Below are 21708 nucleotides of genomic sequence, written 5' to 3'. Positions count from 1 at the left end.
CAGCTCAGAATATAAAACTCCAGGTGAAAGTAAATAAGTATACATAATTGTTGGGTTATAATAATGATAAATAACAACTGAATTTGTTACTAAAATGTTATGGGTTAAGTAGTTTTGCACACCTCATTCACAATAAATAGTTTTGTATAAAAATTGCTTTTTTTTTATGACTGTATTGTAGAAAAACGGGAAACATGAATTAATTATCTTTAACTCGATTTTTATTTCATTAAACATTTTGAATGTACTTGGTACAATGGTTGATAGGATGAATTAAAAATTATTATTAAAAATCTATTTTATGTAATTTGTTAAGCAAAAACTTTCAAAATGGGTCCCAGCTACCCTGCTTGGGGCCTCTGAAATCGTAAACCCGCCCCCGAACAGACCTCTCAATTAGTAATTGTCCCTAAAGCGTAGGGTCCACATGTCTCCTTGTTTGACTCTCCGCAAAATCAAGATGAGTTAAAGGTAAATTGGCAGGACTATACGGCCTCACTGGCTTTCATCTCGACCCACAGAGCAATTTATGAAAACTAAACATTACAAATGCACATAAATGCACACCCGATGAACGAAGCATTGATTGTGTAAAAGAAACACACAATCATTCTGCACAAAACTATTGCAAAACAAAATGTAATTATGCCATTAATTAGGATGAATATATCTTTAAACATGTCCAGGGAGGTCAATTACAAATGTTTATAAAGTTATGCACAAATGTAATGATGTTACTATGACGAGCAGCACTGGTCCACCCAATCAAAGAATATACTAATAGTTTGCAAATAAAACACAAAATAACTCGCATGATAATTGTCATATTCCTGTTCGAAAATGTAGTTAGAAAATTGATTTTATTTTAAATAAGATAATTTATCACATTTTGTCTCTATCAAACAACAGCCATATTGGAGCAGTAATAGTCTGACCGCATCCTTTTACTTGAGCCTGTCCTTTTTTCGGACTTCTGGTAGACTGTCTGGCATAATCAATGTTGTTGTCTATGCCGGGTGCACAATGCGCCACGACGGCTTGATGCTGTCTACACTGGATGCTGCAAAGTGAATGTACTAAAGGATGTCACACACTAGCAAGCCTTTAGAATGTTCACTTTTACAAGTATCTAGTTCATTTTCAATGAGAGGCACGAGGAAAGAGGCACATCGCGGGCGGGTTTGCTGGCGGCACGGATGCGGAGCTCGTGCACCCAATATCCTGCTGTATTCACGTTCACGGCTATGCATGACCAGGTTAAAAAAAAAAAAAAGAGGTACAAATATTTGATCTTCTGAGCCACTGCAGCAGTCATTAAAAGGCTTATTATTCACAGCCAATCATAGAATTTACTGAGCTCATATCAGATTGATGAAAACATGGAAAAGATACGCCATTAACATTCCCAAACTACACGATCCTCTGAAAATCTCAGAGATATTATTTCCCAGGGCTTGTAGCATATGAGAGCACAAGTACATTTGCCAGGTTAAAATAAAGAGCAAAGTGAAACCTAATTTCAATGGGTGACATGTCATCATTGCTAATCATAAATCATACCTCAAAATATCTCAATTAATTCTAATGAAACTATAAACAACAAATAAAAAGAAATGCTGCACTAAATGTTCTCGTAGGCTAAGACAGACAAATCAACAATAAACACAAGTGCCATTTTTATTTGATCATTTGCTTATCTCATGTCACAACTGATTATGATTCAACTGACTTCTATTATTTAACTTTTATTGAACTACTATATGAAGTCTGTGTTCCGCAACTGCTTTCATGTCCTTGAATAACATATAATGTGCGAGTAAGGGCAGTCGGTGGACTTTCTGCTGCCCTCCTTGGGTAAGATGGTGCCCACTTAGGGAGTTGGTGCCCTATGCAGACTGCGTAATATGGGTGTAGGCAGTGGCGGTGCTGGTCTTAGCGTTCTCTACATTTGAAGCACTTTTAAGTGCTTCCTTGTGGTCCATGGTGAAGTGTTGAAATCTGACCGTATAGTGTCGCTCATTCATAGATTTGTGCATATTTTTATAAATACTTGTAATTTAGCTCACTGAGAAATGTTTACATTTATTTTCGAATTAACCACATAAATAAATACATCCTTTTATAATTATTTTTGTGCTGGAGGCCAAGACCTACTGTTTTTACACAATCATTGCTTTGTTAATCAAATGTGTGTTCGCAATATTTCATTTATCATCTGTGGGTCGTCCATTGAGGTGCAAGCTTCCAGAGTCTGTGAAGACTATAAAAAGTATAAAGAGGTTAACATGTTGGCAGGACTATTTCATGTGCACAATAGGGAGGAAGCACTAACATAGGGTGAATTTGAGGAAGTGAATTTTGTTAAGCGTAATACAACGGGCTGAATTTTGCAGTTCAGTTTGCAGTTCTACTGTCTTTTGGAGCTTATTTATTTTCCCACAATTCTTATGTTTATTGCTTCTTTTTGTAATATTAATGTATCCATTACATATATTATTACATTTAGTTTTAGAGTATTCTCTGCTGTAGAAAAGCATAAAAAGCATATTGAGTTTCTTCATATAATTAAAAACAACTAATTACCTTAAATCTTTTTTAAGGTAATTTAAAACAATTATCTTTATCAATATTTCTCCAAACCCCCCCAAAACCTCTCTAAAACCATCCAACCAGATCAGTTTGAACAGTTCATAAACAGGTTATTTGCAGAAAAAAAAACATTAACCTCATGTTTGTTCAAATGGTTGAAATAAAGTCTTTAGTAAACAGCTTGATCTTTAAACAGGGGAAAAACCGAGAATAAACCACTTCTCTTGGTCTAGAACTTTTTCCCCCAGAACCACGTTGGTAGCAGCTACAAAGGTCTTCCTGCTCTTGACTGTGACCTCCAGTACATGGCCATGGAGGTTCAGGACATTCCTGTACTCAATCTGAAGAGGAGAACAACACATTTAATAGCATATGGGTATAAAGCACACTTCTCCTGAATCAACATTACAGCTGGAGTAAGCCACAACTGATACAACAATGAGGGAGAATCTAGGACAAGAATATGAAAACTTTGTCCTTACCAGCTCATTGAATGTGGGATTGTCATTGTTGCGGGCTACCTTGGTCTTCCTCTTTGTGTTGTCCTGTGGGTCTGGTCGTAGCCGTGTGACCACATACGCATCGGGACACGAGCCATTCGATAATCTCTGCACAGTGCCACACAATTTACTTCAACATTTTTACACAAATGCAACAAATGATACCCATACACATGTTTTTTATGCAACATCTTCAAAATATTGTAAATGATATATTTTCCTCATTTAACACAACCAATACAAAATAATTACTTACAATGTTTTTTAAATGTTTTATCATCACAGATAACTTGAAGTCTTTGTAAGATATGTAAAGTTGAATCTGTGGTTGGAGATGTGTGTCTGTTTCAAAAACAAACCAAAAACATCATCTTCAAACATCGTAATGCAAGGGAATGGCAAACAGAATTGAATTCATGCTATAGTGTTGTAATGTGTATTTAGAAAAAGATCATGCAGACGGGGAATGGACATGATTGGAGGGTAACAAAAATTGTCTCTATTTGCAGACAACATACAAATGGTACTCAACCAGAATAAGCCTAGTGCCGCCAGTCACCACGGGGATTCATCTTTAGCAGCTCTAAACGGATAAGGTGGCTATTTGCCATAGAAATAGGATTTAAACAGATGAGAGCGGAGTGCCTCAAAGCTCTTTCTATTACATTACAACCATTCAGATGGAGGCAGTAATGCCTGTTAAGCTTGTTTTGCCAACAGATGAAGAACAAGAAGAAAACGAAAACACCAACATTGACTTGCTGGCTGGACGCTGCAATGGGAACACGTTTAACACTTTACTGCAACATTTCGTGTTCACAAGGACACCCACACATCTGTGGCTTTTAACATTTAACAAAGATAATTACTTATTTTTTTTACATATTCACAGATGTTATGAGCGAGCATCATCAGGCAGCATAATCAAAAACTGTAACTTGCAAAAACTGTCAAGACTCTAAGCCTATGCTTTCTTTTAATGTGCTAAGAAAGGATAGCTCATATTTTCTATTTTTAAACAGGATTATCAAATGTGAATGAATTCATTTATATGTATATCAGTGTATAACTCAGTTACAGTTGAAGTCAGAAGTTTACATACACCTTAGCCAAATACATTTAAACTCAGTTTATCACAATTCCTGACATTTAATCGTAGAAAACATTCCCTGTCTTAGGTCAGTTAGAATGTGAAACGTCAGAATAATAATAGAGAGAATGATTTATTTCAGCTTTATCCTTCCACCAGCTTCTCCCAATAAGTTGCTGGAATATTGTCCCATTCCTCCAGACAGGACTGGTGTAACGGAGTCAGGTTTGTAGGCCTCCTTGCATATCGCACACAATTTTTTAGCTCTGTCCACACATTTTCTATGGGATTGAGGTCAGGGCTTTATGATGGCCACTCCAATATCTTGACTTTGTTGTCCTTAAGCCATTTTGACACAACTTTGGAGGTATGCTTGGGGTCATTGTCCATTTGGAAGACCCATTTGTGAACAAGCTTTAACTGACCGGATGATGTTTTGAGATGTTGCTTCAATATATCCACATCATTTTCCTTCCTCATGATGTCATCTATTTTGTGAAGTGCGCCAGACCCTCATGCAGCAAAGCACCCCCACAACATGATGCTGCCACCCTCATGCTTCACGGTTGGGATGCTGATCTTGGGCTTGCAAGCCTCACCCTTTTTCCTCCAAACATAACGATGGTCATTATGGCAAAACAATACATTTTAGTTTCATCAGATCAGAGGACATTTCTCCAAAATGTAAGATCTTTGTCCCCATGTGCACTTGCAAACTGTAGTCTGTTTTTTTTATGGTGGTTTTGGAGCAGTGGTTTCTTCCTTGCTAAGAAGCCTTTCAGGTTATGTTGATATAGGATTGTTTTACTGTGGATATAGATACCGTTTCCTTCAGCATCTTGACAAGTTCCTATGCTGTTGTTCTGGGCTTAATTTGCAGTTTTCGCACCAAACTACATTCATCTCTAAGAGACAGAATGCATCTCCTTCCTGAGCGGTATGATGCCTGTGCAGTCACATAGTGTTTATACTTGCGTACTATTGTTTGTACAGATGAACGTGGTACATTCAGGCATTTGGACATTGCTCCAAAGGATGAAACAGACTTGTGGAGGTCCATAATTTTTTCTGAGATTTCGGCTGATTTCTTCTGATTTTCCCATGATGTTAATCAAAGAGGCACTGAGTTTGAAGGTAGGCCTTAAAATACATCCACAGGTACACCTCCAGTTGACTCCAATTAGCATATCAGAAGCTAATTGGCTATTTGACTAAAAGGCTTGATATCATTTTCTGGAATTTTCCAAGCAGTTTAACCCTCTGGGGTCGATGGATGCGCCGGCACGTCCTGCTGAATTTTTTCGTCATTACAGCAGAAACAACTTAAAATTCTCCGTCATTTTGGGGCATACAGATAAGGGTAAGACATCATTAGAGACTATAAAGGGTCTACTTTTATTTGTGTACACTCACAATAACAACAAAACCTTGTGCTTTTGTAAAATAAAGAAAATAAAAAGTGTGAGCTTTCAGCAGTCTCTGTTCACGAGCATATGAATGAACAAAAATGAACTGAAACTCCTTGAATACTTATCACACAAACATGAAACATATGTCTAAAGAAAGCTTAAAATGTCTACTTTTAAATAAAACAATTCAAATCTAAAACAAATATTCTCCTGCAATGTAATCTGTATGAAACAAAGCGATGTACAGTTTCTCCTGGCTCAGCTAATTATCGCTAATGTGATCACACCCACGGACAGAGGGCACAATTCATACGGTAATGTGTGGAGGCGATCAAGGCAAATGGTGAACGCCCCCTACTGTGCCTTAAAAACTAGGGAGAAGTCATCCAGGGATCCGAATGAACGGGATCTCCTGGGAGAGAAAAAACACAGTTTTACCTCGGCCGAGGGAAAGGGCGCTAGGTGCAAGCGATCCACCCAGTCAGTCCGTCAGCGTGTACTGAGTTATACCGGCTCGGACCTGAGAAAACACGTGACAATACTGACTCAACCCTGAGATTGTAAAACCTCTTAAAGGTATTAGGTGTTGCCCAACCCGCTGCTCTACATATGTATGCTCTACATATATATCAGGGATGTGCCCCTGGCCAGTGCCCATGAGGAAGTAACATGGGCTGGGTGTGATAGGTCAATGAAATGGCGTCCACTACCCAGTGGGAAAGCCTCTGTATGGAGACAGCGTTCACTTTCCGCTGTCCACCAAAGCAGACAAAGAGCTGCTCAGAACGTCTAAAGCTCTGCGTGCGGTCCAAGTAGGTACGCAAAGCACGTACCGGAAACAGCAACGAAGGGGCTGGGTCTGCCTCCTCCTGGGGCAGTGCTTGCAGGTCCACTACCTGGTCTCTGAATGGCGTGGTGGACGGAGACAGCCTCCCCTCCAGCCTCTCATGCAGGAATAAGAGCACTGACCTAACTGCGCACCTCTGTGGGTCTTCAGGCCGGGAAGAGCACCAATTCGTGAACAAGCGCCACTTCAGGGTGTAAAGTTGCCTGGTAGAGGGGGCTCTGGCTTGGTTGATCTTGTCTACGACGGTAGGCTCCTCATCCTCCCTGACCTTGCACAGGCTCACTGGGGGAAATGTGTACTTGCGCAGCACCGAGGGCCAGCTGTGTGCCAGTGCGTCTGCCCCGAGGGGAGCCTCTGTTCGGGCATTTAATTTTTTTTCCTTTATTTAACCAGGTAAGCACGTAGAGAACACGTTCTCAATTGAAACGGTGACCAAGATAAAGCGAAGGTGCAAGACATATAAATAGTTAGACATGAAATTATACAAATTACACATTAAATAGACAAGGAACAAAATTAAGTAAAATACAAGTTTTCTGGACAATAGAATAGACAGTGTCGGTATATATTTTACATTTACATTTATGCATTTGGCAGACGCTTTTATCCAAAGCGACTTACAGTGCAATTATTACAGGGACAATCCCCCTGGAACAACCTGGAGTTAAGTGCCTTGCTCAAGGACACAATGGTGGTGGCCGTGGGGTTAGAACCTGTGACCTTCTGATTAACAGCCCTGTGCTTTAGCCACTACGCCACCACCACTCCTAATAAAATAGCCAAGCAACTACAGTAGTAGTAAATGATACTGTGCATGATTGTGCAAGTAGATATTGTACAGTATAACATACAACACGTAAGGTAATGTGCAGGACAGTGCAAGCATGGTACCAAAGGCACTAGAGCAGAAATAAATTGAATGTGAATTTATAATATGGGGGTCAACATGTACAACGGACCGGCAGAAACTCTGATAGCAGTTTTTTAAAGGAAGTGAGAGAGATGGTATTCTCAAGTTTCAGAGTCTTTTGTAACTCATTCCAGTCGGATGCAGCAGCAAACTGGAAGGAGTTACGGCCGAAAGAGGTATTTGCTTTTGGGGTTACTTGGGAGATGTACCTGCTAGAGCGCAGGTTACGGATAGGTAGGGCAATAACAAGGAGTTCATGTACAGAGTGGTTTTGCGTAATATTGATTTATATATAAAATGGTACCAGTGGGTCAGGCGTCGAGTATGTAAGCCCACTAATTAGCAAGCCCACTAATGCATATAGGTCTCAATGGTGAATATTAAAAGGGGCATTGGTGACAAAACAGATGGCACTGTTGTAGACCACATCTAACCTTTTCAAAAGGGCGGTAGAGGCAGATCTATAAATGACATCGCCAAAATCCAATATTGGTAGTAAAGTCATTTTTACCAGTGTATGTTTGGCAGCATAAGTGAAGGAGGCTTTGTTTCTGAATAAAAAGCCAATTCTAGATTTAATTCTGGCTTGAAGCTTGTTAATGTGAAACTGAAAAGAAAGTGAATTATCCAACCAGGTGCCTAAGTATTTATAGTTGTTCACGTAATCTAGTCTAGATCCATCCAAAGTCAAGATACTAGTCAGGTTGGCGGGTACAGACAGTGTGCGGTTAAACAGCATGCATTTAGTTTTGCTCGAGTTTAGAAGCAACTTAAGTCCCCAGAATGTATTTTGAGTGGCATCGAAGCTCTCTTGGAGATTGGTTAGTACAGTGTCCAATGTAGGACCCAATGTGTATAGGATGGTGTCATCTGCGTAGAGGTGGATCTGAGAGTTACCAATAGCAAGAGCAACATCATTGATATACACAGAGAATAGTATTGGTCCTAGAATCGAACCTTGTGGCACCCCCATCGAAACCTCAATAGGTCCAGACATCAGACCCTCAGATTTAACATATTGAACCCTGCCAGAAAAGTAGTTGGTGAACCAATCGAGGCAGTTTTTCGAGAAACCAAGGCTACCAAGTCTGCCAATGAGGATGTGATGATCGACCGAATTGAAAGCCTTGGCCAGGTCAATAAACACGGCTGCACAGTAATGCCTTTTATCAATGGCGGTTGTAATGTCGTTTAAGACCTTGAGTGTAGCAGAGGTGCAGCCATGACCAGCTCGAAAACCTGATTGCATGGCAGAGTGTGTATTGTGGGATTCAAAATGTTTGATCATCTGCTTGTTGATCTGGCTTTCGAAAACCTTGGAGAGACAGGACAAAATGGATATGGGTCTATAACAGTTAGGATCCAGCGTGTCGCCCCCTTTAAAGAGGGGAATGACTGCTGCTGTTTTCCAGTCTTTAGGGATTTCTGAGGACACGATTGAAAGGTTGAACAGACTAGTAATAGGAGTTGCAATGATAGCTGCTGAGAGTGCTGAGGCATACCAGAGCGGGCAGTGCGAGGTCTCTCGGGAGGCAAACAGATTTACCTGGGCCTAGCCGAATCGTTCCCAAATCAGCTGGACCGACTGGGGGTGAAGCCTCCACTCTCCACCGGGCAAGCGTTGTCGTGACAGCGCGTCCGTGACCACATTGAGGTTTCCGGGGATGTGAGTGGCACGCAGTGACTTGAGCTGCTGCTGGCTCCAAAGGAGGAGACGACATGCTCGTCTCGGGACTCGAGTCGGAGTGCTAAAGCGGTTATAAAGGGACCGCTGTGCCCGGCCTGAAGGTGGTGAGGCATTCCAGAACCGACTGCACACGCTCGTTGGTGAGACGTGCTGACATTGAGATGGAGTCTAACTCCATGCCGAGAAAAGAGATGCTCTGAACCGGGGTGAGCTTGCTCTTTTCCCAGTTGACCTGAAGCCCCAAACGGCTGAGGTGCCTGAGCGCCTGGTCTCTGTGAGCGCATAGTAACTCTCGGGAGTGGGCCAGAATGATCCAGTCATCGAGGTAGTTGAGTATGTGGATGCCAGCTTCTCGGAGCGGGGCAAGGGCTGCTTCTGCGACTTTCGTGAAGACGCGAGGGGACAGAGACATGCCGAAGGGGAGGTCTTTGTACTGATATGCCTGGCCATTGAACGCGAACCGTAGGAAGGGTCGGTGTCGAGGCAGAATTGAGACGTGGAAGTACGCGTCTTTCAGGTCTACCGCTGCGAACCAATCTAGATGCCGGACGCAAGTTAATATTTGTTTTGCGTGAGCATTTTGAACGGTAGTTTGTGCAAAGCCCGGTTGAAAACTCGCAAGTCCAAGATCGGTCGTAAACCGCCACCTTATTGGGTATGATGAAGTAAGGGCTGTAGAAACCCTTCTTCATCTCGGTTGGAGGGACAGGCTCTATCACATCTTTGAGAAAGAGGGTTGCGATTTCCGCGCGCAGGGAATTGGCGTGCTCGCCGTGTACTGCGGTAAAGCGGACGCCCATGAAAAGGGGCAAAGGACTGGTAAACTGAACTGCGTAACAGAGTCGGATGGTCCAGGCCAGCCAGCGTGACTGCGTGAGTGAAAGCCACACATCCAAGCTCCGTGCTAGGGTCACCAAGGGGACGATTATTTTTTACGTACTTCGTAGTGGGGCGGAGTAGGTAGTACAGCGTCGGGAGGCGAGAACCCGTCCCGAGGCTCTGGTGCTGAGAAAGGACTCAAAGCACTTACCTTACTCCGCACTCCTGGCAGGGGGCGGATTAGTGACTGAGGAGGAGGTCCAGTAGAGGCGTCCTCTGGACTCGTCAGACTCCTCGTGGGGCTGAGAGCGGAGGGTCCGCGTCCAGCATGGCGGGACTGTTGAGGTGTGGCAGCAGAGTGCCGTGAGAACGGCATTTGTAGACCAGGTGACCTAGAGACCAAGCAAATAGCTCTTTTACTGAGGATGTGGGTACTACAGCTCCGCAAATTAAATACATTCGACAAAAGATTCTCCTCCCGGCCCTCCACCGGGGGACGGAGTGGTCTGCTTACGGAGCTAACGTCTTGGTCCCTGAGTCGACCGTCTCAGGAGCGTCTGGGAGCCTTCCGGGTCCTCGAGAGGGTCCGTGAGACGGAGGGCGTCTGCTTCCTGCAGGGTGCTCGACGCACGGGCTGAGAGCTGGGCCTGGGTTTAGCCGGAGCAGGGGATTTCTTTGCCGCAGGAGGATGCCCTCGGCGAGCAGACGGAAGAAGGTTTGCGGCGGGGCAGAATGTGCGAGATGGCCTTCATCTGCTTCTTCACCGTGGAGAACTGCTGGGCAAAGTCCTCGACGGTGTCGCCAAACTGGGAGACAGGGGCATTGAGGAAGTGCACTTTGTCGGTCTCACGCATCTCGACCAAGTTCAGCCACAGATGATGTTCCTGGACCACGAGTGTGGCCATCGCCTGCCCGAGTGACTGTGCTGTGACCTTCGCGGCTCTGAGGGTAAGGTCGGTCGCTGAGCGCAGTTCCTGCAGCACGTTGAGATCAGGGATACCCCGTGCAGATCTTTAAGTGCTTTGGCCTGGTGGACTTGCAGGAGGGCCATGACATGCAGGGCGAGCAGAGACCACAATGTTGCCATGGTCATGCTCTCGCAGTGAGAACATAAACAATCCACAAACGCTGCCTCGGTGTGATCGCAGCCCAGACACATGAAGCTGAGAGCACTCTACTGCATTCAGGAACTACACAGGGGCAGAAAGGCAACTTTAAAAAGACGCGTCCTGAAAATGACGTTCAACGCCTCTGTGCAAAGCTCTTTTAGAGGAAAATACTCTTTTATAGAGAAAATCACTTTTAAAATAAAACTCTTAAGTTTTTTGCGCTGTTGATGCACCCAGGGGCAAACTGCACTGCCGTGCAGAGGAGGAGAAAAGCCGCTGAAGTGCGCCGTAGATCCAACAGCAGGCAAAGCTCAGAGGAACAGGAACAGGTGTGTGACTCGCAGCTGACTGCATACAAGACCATCGGCTCCGAAGAAAATTTCTGAATGAACTCGACGTATTTCCACGCTTTTATACCCGTATGTCCGGGGGCAGGGTATGCAAATACTGTCTGCCTACTTCTCATTGGCCTTTTTTCAGAGATTAGAGGCATATTTGGTGCTAAAGAGAGACCCGAATATAAACAGTGTTATCAGACTTTAGCCATTAATGTGTTTATAAGCAACTGAAAAAAGCACAAATGTCAAGGCATGTCAAAACTTCTCCAGGGCCCAAAGCACCCTCAGACCCCAGAGGGTTAAAGGCAGTTAACTTAGTGTATTGTAAACGTCTGACCCTCTGGAATTGTGTAATAGTCAATTAAAAGTTAAATGATCTGTCTGTAAACAATTGTTGGAAAAATTACTCATGTCATTCAACAAAGTAAATGTCCTAAACGACTCTCCAAAACTATAGTTTGCTAAAATGAAATCTGTGGAGTGGTTAAAAAATGTGTTTTAATGACTTCACCCTAAGTGTATGTAAACTTCTGACTTCAACTGTATATTCTCCTGGCAAAAAGAATGTATCAGGCTCATTAAAATAAAGTTACTTATAATCATTTCTGTTATTGAAGAAAAACTTGTTCTTCTAAATAGCCAAGCTGTTCTTCAATCATATACCTACATTCCTTCATGGTCATCTGCCAAAAATAATGGCAAGAAAGTGTAGAACATCCATAAAATCTGAGAGAATGGTATGTGTGTGGATCAATGTCATTTTAAGAACTGAGCTGGTCTGCAAAAACTTTCTTTACCTGATTTGACAGCAGTGTTTGGTCCATCCAAAAACAAGCTGCAGACGTATTCATTCTATGAATTACATGGTAAAATAGAAATTATCTCTACACGCAGAACAACAAAAAGCTATAGGCTCAAATATTAGCAACAAAATCATGAGGCATACCCCTTTGCAAGGCCCTTCAAACAGCTCTTTTAGATATTTGTTCAACAGAGACATCTTTCTGCCAGGTGTGAAGGACATATTAAACCAGCTTGGGAATCTAAAACATGGGAAAAAGATGGTTTTAGAGATCAGTCCAGCAATCATATGAAGTAAAAGTAAAATAACACGGCCACTGACTTTGGTAGCGTTGACTCCATGAAGTGCCTCTGAAGCAGCTTATGGACCATCTCAAACTGAGCAAAGCTCTTCTGACTGATGAAGTATCCATCCTCAATGGTCACTTTCAACTCATACAACTGGCATGGACACATGTTTACATTCAATTACAGCATGAGTGAATGTGACAAGGAGGAGGGCTTGGGTGGGCCTCCTTCTTTCCCTTAAGCAGAGACTTTACCCGTTACAGTGATATATTAGTTTTATTTAGGTAATAGTCATTTCACATAGACATCATTCTCTGAGAGTGCAGATTTACTGAGCTGGTGGTGTTTTCTATTTAGAAACATTTGAAATGTTAATTACATAAACAGCACATGCAAGGCTGCAGGACAGCACCTTTGAATCTTTTCCTTGACAATGGGGGGTTAGAAGCCCAAACCTGTCCCAAAACCTAGTGACCTGCATCCCTTTTTACTGTGTACACAGGCAGAAAAGCTCTAATCCAAATGGAACCTCAGGTAACTTGAAATACTGAAATTTAAACTATTTTTTCATTTGTGCGGCACACAAATTCCACTACTTAATAGCACAGCAAATTTGGACATTTCTCAGAAGTGAATACATAATATTTACCATCAATTTCACTCTACTCTGTCTATCATCTTGTGTGAACATTTTCAGTGAGGTAGTAGCAATCCATTCTGGGATTGCCCTATTCGTGAAGTACACATGCAATTATCACTGCATTATTTTGCCGCTTACTGTTTGAAAGAGCTTTTACATCTGGAGTGCGTCTATTATTCGTCTATGATTTTTAAGATTTCTGATAATAGTTGATGAAACTCACCACATCTTTGCCGTTCGCGGTGTATCTCTGGATGACGGCTTCCTGTATGTTCCTGTTAGACGGGATATGATTCTTGTGGCACGATTCTGTTCGTTTGATCGATGGTAACTGCACAATGTTGTGGATGAGGAAGTTCAGCTTGACTGGGAAACTCTCCATGCTCTCCTTAATTTTTCTGGAACAAAGTTATTTTACAATGAGTAGAATCTGTGCAACAATTGTGAGTTCAGATGGACCATTCTTCACCAGGATGTGTCCAGACTTTAGCTTTCTTTCACACAGTTTGATCACAGACTTTCAGATAACATGAGTGCTCTGATGAGCTCCTAATAACTGCTGATGCAATGAATCACATCCTACGTGATTCGCAGGGCTCCAACACATTTTGACTAGTACATTTCTGTGACTTTTTCAAGAACTTTCAAAACTCCAACATTTTTTGCAGCGTTTTCAAATGTTTCTTCCCATTTTTGTGGAAAAAAAAACTTCAGCTCTGTTTCCTTAACAGTCAAAAGCATCTACACACTCTACGGTGTATATATATATATATATATATATATATATATATATATATATATATATATATATATATATATATATATAGAGCTGATGTTACATGGACATGACACTTGACAGAAGCGGCCATTCACAATCTACTCTTTGTGCATGCTCTGAGTGGTGCCTATTTGTGCTGTTCCACGATCACACCAAATTTAAAGAATTCTTAGCACACTTGTATTGCTGAAAATAGCTTGTTCAAAAATTCCATGACTCTTCCAAAACATTCAGTGTTAACTTGTTTTGGAAATTGTCGCAACCCCCTTTTGGAGTAACCCCGCCCTCTTTTGACGATTCTGCCCCATTTGGAGTTCTCCGGCCTGCAGCTATACCTACTGGTGTCATGTGGATTACTTTTATACCTTTTGGACCATCAAACAGCCAGCAGCCTGATGGCACCTGTTTACATACATTGTACGGACAAACTGAGCTGAAATCTGCTTGTAAAAATCTGAAGAAGGAAATTCTCGTCAACGAAATCACTGACGAAAACTTTTGTTTGTCTACTATAATGAATATGTGATGAAAAAGATGCATGACAACGATAAGTCATGTGTAAGACATACAGTATGTGATGAATCCCAGTGCAAGATATAAACAGAAGAAACATCTGATCCGATGTTTACAGAAGATGAACATAAATTACACACTAGTCGTAACGTTACGTAACTTGTGTTGTGAACACACCATTTCCGCAAAAACACGCTAGACACAATGTAATATCAGAAACTGCAAAACATAACACTCCCCGTTTCATTCGTGTCTGTGCCTCCATCTCTGCTACTATAGAAGTAACTCAAAGCCTTGTTGTCATAGTTTTTGCTGCATTTACACACATTTGTTTTAAGAATGTCTAAGGGTTGACTCATTTCCTCACTTGATTGAGTCAACTTATTCCACCATCAGAAGGACATTGGACAAACACACACACAAACTAACATCTTGTTGAGGATGACGTGCTCAATGAACATAAAAATACACAGAGAGACACTGCTATAATGATCTTTTAATGTTCTTACTTGGTAAAATATGAAGTCGCCTCCAGCTCAGAGTCATGAGGCCTCAGGTTGTTGTGAACATATTGTAGGTCCTGAATGTCCTTCATCTCTGGCATGCCAGCACCCAACATCTCCAAACAGCCACACAGGGATGCACGTTAACACAGTTGCACAGATATGTACAGGAAACACGTGTCATCATTTAGCAAATGAATAATATCAGAATCAGTAAAAAACACAGTTATTAGATCTTACCAGCTGCAGCAAACTGAGCACTAGTGCCGTTCGTCTGCGCAGGCTGTTATATGCGGCACAGCACAACTCGACGAAACGATGGAAGCGCTGAGGGTTCTCCCCACCTCCTGTGATGAAGCGCTGCATCTCGGATGTAAAGATGAAGGGCGTTCGGTCTCTGTCGGTTTAACGTCTCGTTTAATTCAAAAATATTTATTTTTGACAATGCCAGTGAAATGAACACAGAAAAAAAACAACTTGCCTCTTGATGTTGGCAAACTTTTGGGCATTGCCCATGATTTTTCCAAAATCGATGTGGAACATATGGCCACTGTGTTTGATCATGATGTTGTCATTGTGACGGTCACAGATGCCCAGGACGAATGTGGCAATGCACCAGCCAGCACAAGAGTGAAGGAAATTCATAACAGCCTAGAAGATTAAACTCTTTACTAGTGTACGAAGGGGCAAGTTACAATTAAATGCTCCAGTCCTCGGAAGGGTTCGAGTAATGTAGGCGTGAATAATGCATGTCAGAGCATGAAATAAAGTGTGATTAAATGAAATTTTTGAATCTAAAATCTTACGTTCTGAGAAAATGTACAATATAATAATCAAACTTTATTAACATTTAAGAAATAATCGAAACATTGGGATATATTGAAATGAATAAAATGGACATTTAATGCTAAATCATCAAAAATACATCCTACACAAACAATGGAGATTCCTCCTTACTTTCTCATAGTCCTCTTTGGTCTTGTTCCTCATGTGGAACCACTTCTCTAAGGTGTCTTCTCTCAATGCTCCAGACAGACCCCACTCTTGCTGAATTTTTGCCAAAGTCACCGCATCAGGCACCACTTCCACCAATCCTGAAATCACACGCACAACACTGCAGCGGTCTGCTTCCTTGAGTCCATTGGTTTAGTGTCATAACATTTCTTCATTTCGGTCATTTAGAAAGTGTAAATCTGGTGTGTCACAGTCAGTAAACAGTGACAGTGACATAAATGAGAAGGAACATGCTGCAGTTGACTGGTCTTTACACTGCATGCTAACAGAGAATTTGGAGGTAGCACAGAGATGCAATGCCACTATAAGCCATGCTAAAATATGACAGACCTACAGTGTGTCTCACATGACAAGATAAACCTAACAAACATCTGTCTTTAAGGTTTCAGAAATGTCCACAGGGTAAAATAATCCCGAAGTGTCGCACCCAAGAATACAGACCCCCCACAGCTGCTTTTCCATCTCGTTGATGATCATTCAAAGAGGTGACTGCTCGAGTGGTTTGACTGACCTTGATCTCTTCCTGTACAAATGCATTTGTACGTGACCATCTGCATGTCCAGTCCCTCCTCTCTCCACACACGGTCCAGAACCTTCACTATCTGCAGCATCAGCATGTCCTGACGCAGGCTATCTCCCGTCTGAGTGAAAAACAGTAGTTCAAATTGAAATTAAAAGTAATTTAGGCAATATATGTTTCTATCAGCAGTCTGAATTGAGTTTGGGAATTGACACACTTTAATACAATTCATACTTTACAGATGACGCTGTAGTTCTGGCCCAGTGGGTCAGTGGTGATGAAGGACACTTCCACAGGTGCAGCGTTGGAATTAAAAAACTTGAGTGCCTGATACAGAAAAAGAGAGAACTTCTTAAGCTTTTCATGCACAAAGTGTTAATACCATTCATTTAATATGATGTCGTACCTCAATATTCACACCTTTCACCACAACAGCTGGGTCTAATGGAAGCCTACAGGACATCCCATCGGAAAAAAAACTTTCAATTTTCCATTTCTCTCCTCTTAACACATCCTGTAGAACAACACATACTGTATATTATAAATGTAACTAGATAGGGGTGCTTGCCATGGCAATAATGTAATAATGGCACCTTGCAAAAGCACCACTAATGATCAATGTTGAAGATGAGCTGCAGGAGGAGCGTATGATGCACCTCACTGGAGTAACAATCTCCCAGTAATTTCAGCTCTTATCTTCTATTAGGGACGTGCCTTGAGCTTTACTGTATGTATTGACAGCCTAGAGTAATTTTCAGGTTAATTGCAGGGGAAAAAAGGAATTACGGTTCAAAGGCCACCAAAAACATGCTTTTAAAGACTCAGAAAGGAAAATTGTGACACCTGCTATTTCTTTGCAAAGCAAACAGTGTGTATAACGCATCTTTTTATTCTGCTTCATATGCAGCCTCTATGCCCCTATTGCAGTGTAAAAGTGACATTAGATCTTCAATTAAAATGCCATTGTGTCAAATTTGCAAATACAATATTGTTCTTTAATGCACTAAAATTAAGTTTCCTTAGCTGAAATTAATTGAAGCCACAGTCTATATTAAAGACTCCAGTCGCTAGCATAACTATGCTGTAAAAAGAAAGATTCCTTAAAGGTTGGAAATCATAGTTCAGTAAAGAAGCAACTCTACCTAGAGAACCCTTTTTTAAGTTCTTTACCACAGATCATCATGGAACCTATAAATCAGGGTTCTATTTACTTTCAAAAATGGTTCTGTTACTGTTAGAAGCCAAAAAAACCTCAATCAAGTTTCTTAAAGCTGAAGTGTGTAACTTTTCCAAAGTCAATGGCAGACAGCGAGGAGTGTTCGAAACAGCTGTTTGAAAACAAGGGTTATATTTGCAGTTCCCTTTGGTGGCGGAGAAATGACACACTTCAGCGTTAATAGTGCACAGCATCATCTCAATGTGTTAGGAGACCTTTCTCTTGGTTTTGCCAGCTGCGTGGACTTTCCGCGCCACTTCAGTGAGGAGATCCACCAATCTGCTCTGCTGTTGCATCTCATGTCTCAAAGCGCATCCGTAGCAATGCATTAGTGCTGACAACACTTTACTTATCCAACTCTTATAGAGAAAATCATCCTGAGCGTCCATGACTAGCCTGCAGATGCAAACATCAGTGAAAACAATCCGCACAATCGATCTGTCTCAATTTGATCGGTCTCATGTGGGTACATAAGCTGCTTTCATTTACATTCCATCAATGCTTGTGGTCATACAACAAATCTGAAGAATTCAAATGTTAGCAATAGCTTACATATTTTTAATACGTTGGTGAAGCAAAACAGTTATTTTTTTAAGGATTACAATACAATTAAAATGGAAAAGCATGAAGCACGATGCCCTCACTAGTCAGATCATCGTTTCTTGTGATTTTCTCACCAGTACATCTGCTGTGCGATACGGATGCAGCACAGAGATCGTGAGAGCAGAAGGGTCATCAATGGCCCATCAAACTCCCACTCCATCTTCAGAGCCTAGAGGAGACATCACACATCAGACAGAAATCACAAAACACTTAACACAAACGAAATGTTCCGAACTTCCTTCGTTTTGATATTTTTGCGAATGATATGTTGATTTAAATGACATTAAAAACAATGTACTATAGTTTCAGTGAGAAGCTGTCAATGAAAAACAAAATTAGAATAAATCTTTGACATCACTGCAGCACAATAAATACTACGTTTTGAAGAATTACTGAAGTATTATTTGTTTTGTGCCACACTTACTGTAGTTTTACAGTACTAGATTTACTAGAAGTAGTCAATGGCTGTGGATCAAGAGAAAAGATCTTTCCTGGGCCCCAAGATAAAGCATGAAGCATGGAAAAACAATGGGAGAGGACTGTGGGATGCCAGAAGTCATCGTCGAGCCCTCCAGAGATGTAGTGAGCTGTAATGGGCTTAATGAAACTTCAATGAAAGAGGGTGCCCATTTGAAAACGCTTGCTTGTCCTAAGAAGGTCTCCGCACTACCTTAACACCAAGACAATATCAGACAAGTGCTCTTCACATATTGGCAGGAGGCATTCATAATATATTATCCTGCATTTATGAGGCTGTATTCCTCGATTAATGCAGACTTCTTTTTTGCTGATTTTTCTTTTAGACGGTGATTTTCACCCAGCAACACTTTACAGAACTGTAACATAAGCAACTCTGTAAATATACTTTTTGAAAATTGTGTTTGTGTGTGCCTGCAGAATTTCAGATTTGATGTAGTATATACTAGAACCAAAAAATCTAAATAAAAAAAACTTACAGGTTGACCTGAATGAGTTTGTGTAGTAATGTTTTCAGTTGGTCTCACTGGTGTGTTCTGGCTGCGCAACAGAATGCGTATTTGCTGGGTATGTGCGTTATTTAAAGCATAACATTTAAATTTGACATAAGAGAACTTGGTTTTGAGTGAAGTGTTTGATTTTAACATGAAAGTTTGTTGTTTTACACACTGGTGTGTAGTTTTGGGATTGTGGTTATAGTTTCGAGAGAATGGTTCATTGTTTCTTGAGATGAGAGTTGCTGTAATGTGATGCTGGGTGAAAAGAAAAGTCAAAAAGAAAATACATTTACTATACAGCAGGGGTAGTAATTAAGAAATCTGGTCTCTACATTTCCATCCCACCAAACGGCCTGACAATAATAACTTGTTTCGTAGCCATTCTGACTAATGACAACGTGTAAGAAATGCAAATTTTTTGGAATAGTTATAATACATTTCCAAGTTGGAAGCAATATTACTTTGTAAAATAAGAAGAAATCTTAAACAGTCAAAAAAGTCTCTTAATAACTGGGCAAGAATGAGGACATTGGGGCAAGAAGAGAACCAAAGTAGTGGACTATGGGGGATCGTCTACCATTTATAATATAAAGATATACCTAATAAAGTGGTTGGTGAGTGCGTGTGTGTGTGTGTGTGTGTGTGTGTGTGTGTGTGTGTGTATATATCTCAGGAAACGTCCCTTTTTCAGGACACTTTATTTTAAAGATAAACTTATAATAACTAAACAGATCTTTATTGTAAAGGGTTTTCATGCTTGTTTAATGAACCATAAACAGTTAATGAACATGCACCTGTGGAACGGTTAAGACACTAACAGCTTACAGATGGTAGGCAATTAATGTCACAATTATAAAAACTTAGACACTAAAGAGACCTTTCTACTGACTCATGCTCATCTGCGTGATCAAGCATTAGGCGTGCTGCATGGAGGCAAGAGGACTGCAGATGTGGCCAGGGCAATAAATTGCAATGTCCGTACTGTGAGACGCCTAAGACAGCACTACAGAGAGACAGGAAGGACAGCTGATAGTCCTCGTAGTGGCAGACCACGTGTAAAAACTCCTGCACAGGATCGGTACATCCGAATATCACACCTGCGGGACAGGGACAGGAACAGGATGGCAACAACAACTGCCTGAGAGAGGCTGGACTGAGGGCTTGTAGGCCCTTACCAGACATCACCGGCAACAACGTTGCCTATGGGCACAAACCCACCTTCACTGGACCAGACAGGACTGGCAAAAAGTGCTCTTCACTGAAGAGTCGCAGTTTTGTCTCACCAGGGATGATGATCAGACTCGCATTTATCATAGAAGGAATGAGCGTTACACTGAGGCCTGTTTGTCATTGCTGGCAATCTCAATTCAGGGCATGACCCTCCACCTATACTGCTCGTTCTGTGCATGATTTCCTGCAAGTCAGGAATGTCATGGCCAGCGAAGAGCCCGGATCTCAATCCCATTAAACTTCTGGGACCTGTTGGATCAGAGAGTGATGGGTAGGGCCTTTCTCCTGAGAAATGTCCGGGAACTTGCAAGTGTCTTGGTGGAAGTGTGGGGTAACATCTCACATCAAGAACAGTCAAATCTGGTGCAGTCCATGAGGAGGAGATGCACCGCAGTACTTAATGCAGCTGCTGCCACACCAGATACTGACTGTTACTTTTGATTTTGACCCTTTGTTCAGGGACACATTATTCCATTTCTGTGGAATCTCACAGTTTTATGTCTTAGTTGTTGAATCTTTTTTATGTTCATACAAATATTTACACATGTTAAAAGCAGCTGAAAGTGAGAGGATGTTTCTTTTTCTTTATATACACTACCGGTCAAAAGTTTTGAAACAATATAATTTTTTTCTTCACATTTTAGAATAATAGTAAAGTCATCAAAACTATGGAATAACATAAATGGAACTATGGGAATTATGTTGTGACTAGTGTGGTGCATTTTTTATCAAGTTAAGTATACATTAATCAGCTATAATCAAGGCCATTTTATTCTACAATTATTTCTGATGGTCAAGCAGGTCTTTTACTCTGTGTGTGAGTTTTTAGAGGTCTGTGCAGGAACAGGAATAGCCTCACATATGTGCTCTCATGACTGCTGAAAGAATATATGGTGAGGCTCTTCCACAGGTGTCTCCTGGCCATTTCTTAAAATAATTATTCGAGTCAAAGCATACGATGATGGATTATGGTGACACGTTTGAAGTGTATTAGCCCCACCTTGTTAGAGGACATGTATTTAAGTGAACCAAAACCCAGAGATGCTTTAGTTGTTCTGCAGGCAACTCTGCTTTATTGTATGATAATAAAGTCTATTCTTCTGAAATCAAAATCCCTAAGACTTCGAGTGATTTTTCACAAATTGGGCAGAAACTACTACACTAGGCATGTAATGATTCACTCAACTGAACGATGCGATGCGATACTGGTTTCACGAAACGATTTTTTTTCTAACAAAATGAGATTAAAGCTAAATGGAAAAGTGTCCTTTTATTATTTCTCACTCTTTGTGAAATTGAAATATCTTTTATGTCAAATAACAAAACGAAA

General features: G+C 41.3%; 1 protein-coding gene across 4 annotated transcripts in view; it reads right to left on the bottom strand.

The window, feature by feature from the left end:
- Positions 1-1404: 1404 nt before the first annotated feature.
- pik3c2g (phosphatidylinositol-4-phosphate 3-kinase catalytic subunit type 2 gamma) overlaps positions 1405-21708 on the bottom strand; it is an 81278-nt gene continuing 60974 nt past the window's right edge. For 3 of the 4 annotated variants that reach the window (XM_052097393.1, XM_052097391.1, XM_052097392.1), the window contains 16 exons: positions 18249-18343; positions 17787-17967; positions 16762-16869; positions 16590-16682; positions 16347-16476; positions 15779-15915; positions 15303-15472; positions 15062-15218; positions 14828-14937; positions 13251-13425; positions 12422-12540; positions 12245-12341; positions 12096-12150; positions 3346-3431; positions 3072-3197; positions 1405-2930 (listed from right to left, as the gene is read on the bottom strand). In XM_052097393.1, the coding sequence (XP_051953353.1) occupies positions 2778-2930; positions 3072-3197; positions 3346-3431; positions 12096-12150; positions 12245-12341; positions 12422-12540; positions 13251-13425; positions 14828-14937; positions 15062-15218; positions 15303-15472; positions 15779-15915; positions 16347-16476; positions 16590-16682; positions 16762-16869; positions 17787-17967; positions 18249-18343 (1992 nt within the window). In that variant the 3' untranslated portion in view covers positions 1405-2777. Of the gene's footprint in view, positions 2931-3071; positions 3198-3345; positions 3432-12095; positions 12151-12244; positions 12342-12421; positions 12541-13250; positions 13426-14827; positions 14938-15061; positions 15219-15302; positions 15473-15778; positions 15916-16346; positions 16477-16589; positions 16683-16761; positions 16870-17786; positions 17968-18248; positions 18344-21708 lie in introns of those variants that run through there. The other variant, XR_007968029.1, reaches the window with a different exon arrangement.

This window comes from Xyrauchen texanus, chromosome 29 (assembly GCF_025860055.1).
Source record: "Xyrauchen texanus isolate HMW12.3.18 chromosome 29, RBS_HiC_50CHRs, whole genome shotgun sequence".
Taxonomy (NCBI): Eukaryota; Metazoa; Chordata; class Actinopteri; order Cypriniformes; family Catostomidae; genus Xyrauchen; species Xyrauchen texanus.
Note: the sequence above shows the minus strand (reverse complement) of the source record. Positions and strands in the feature narration are given on the sequence as shown.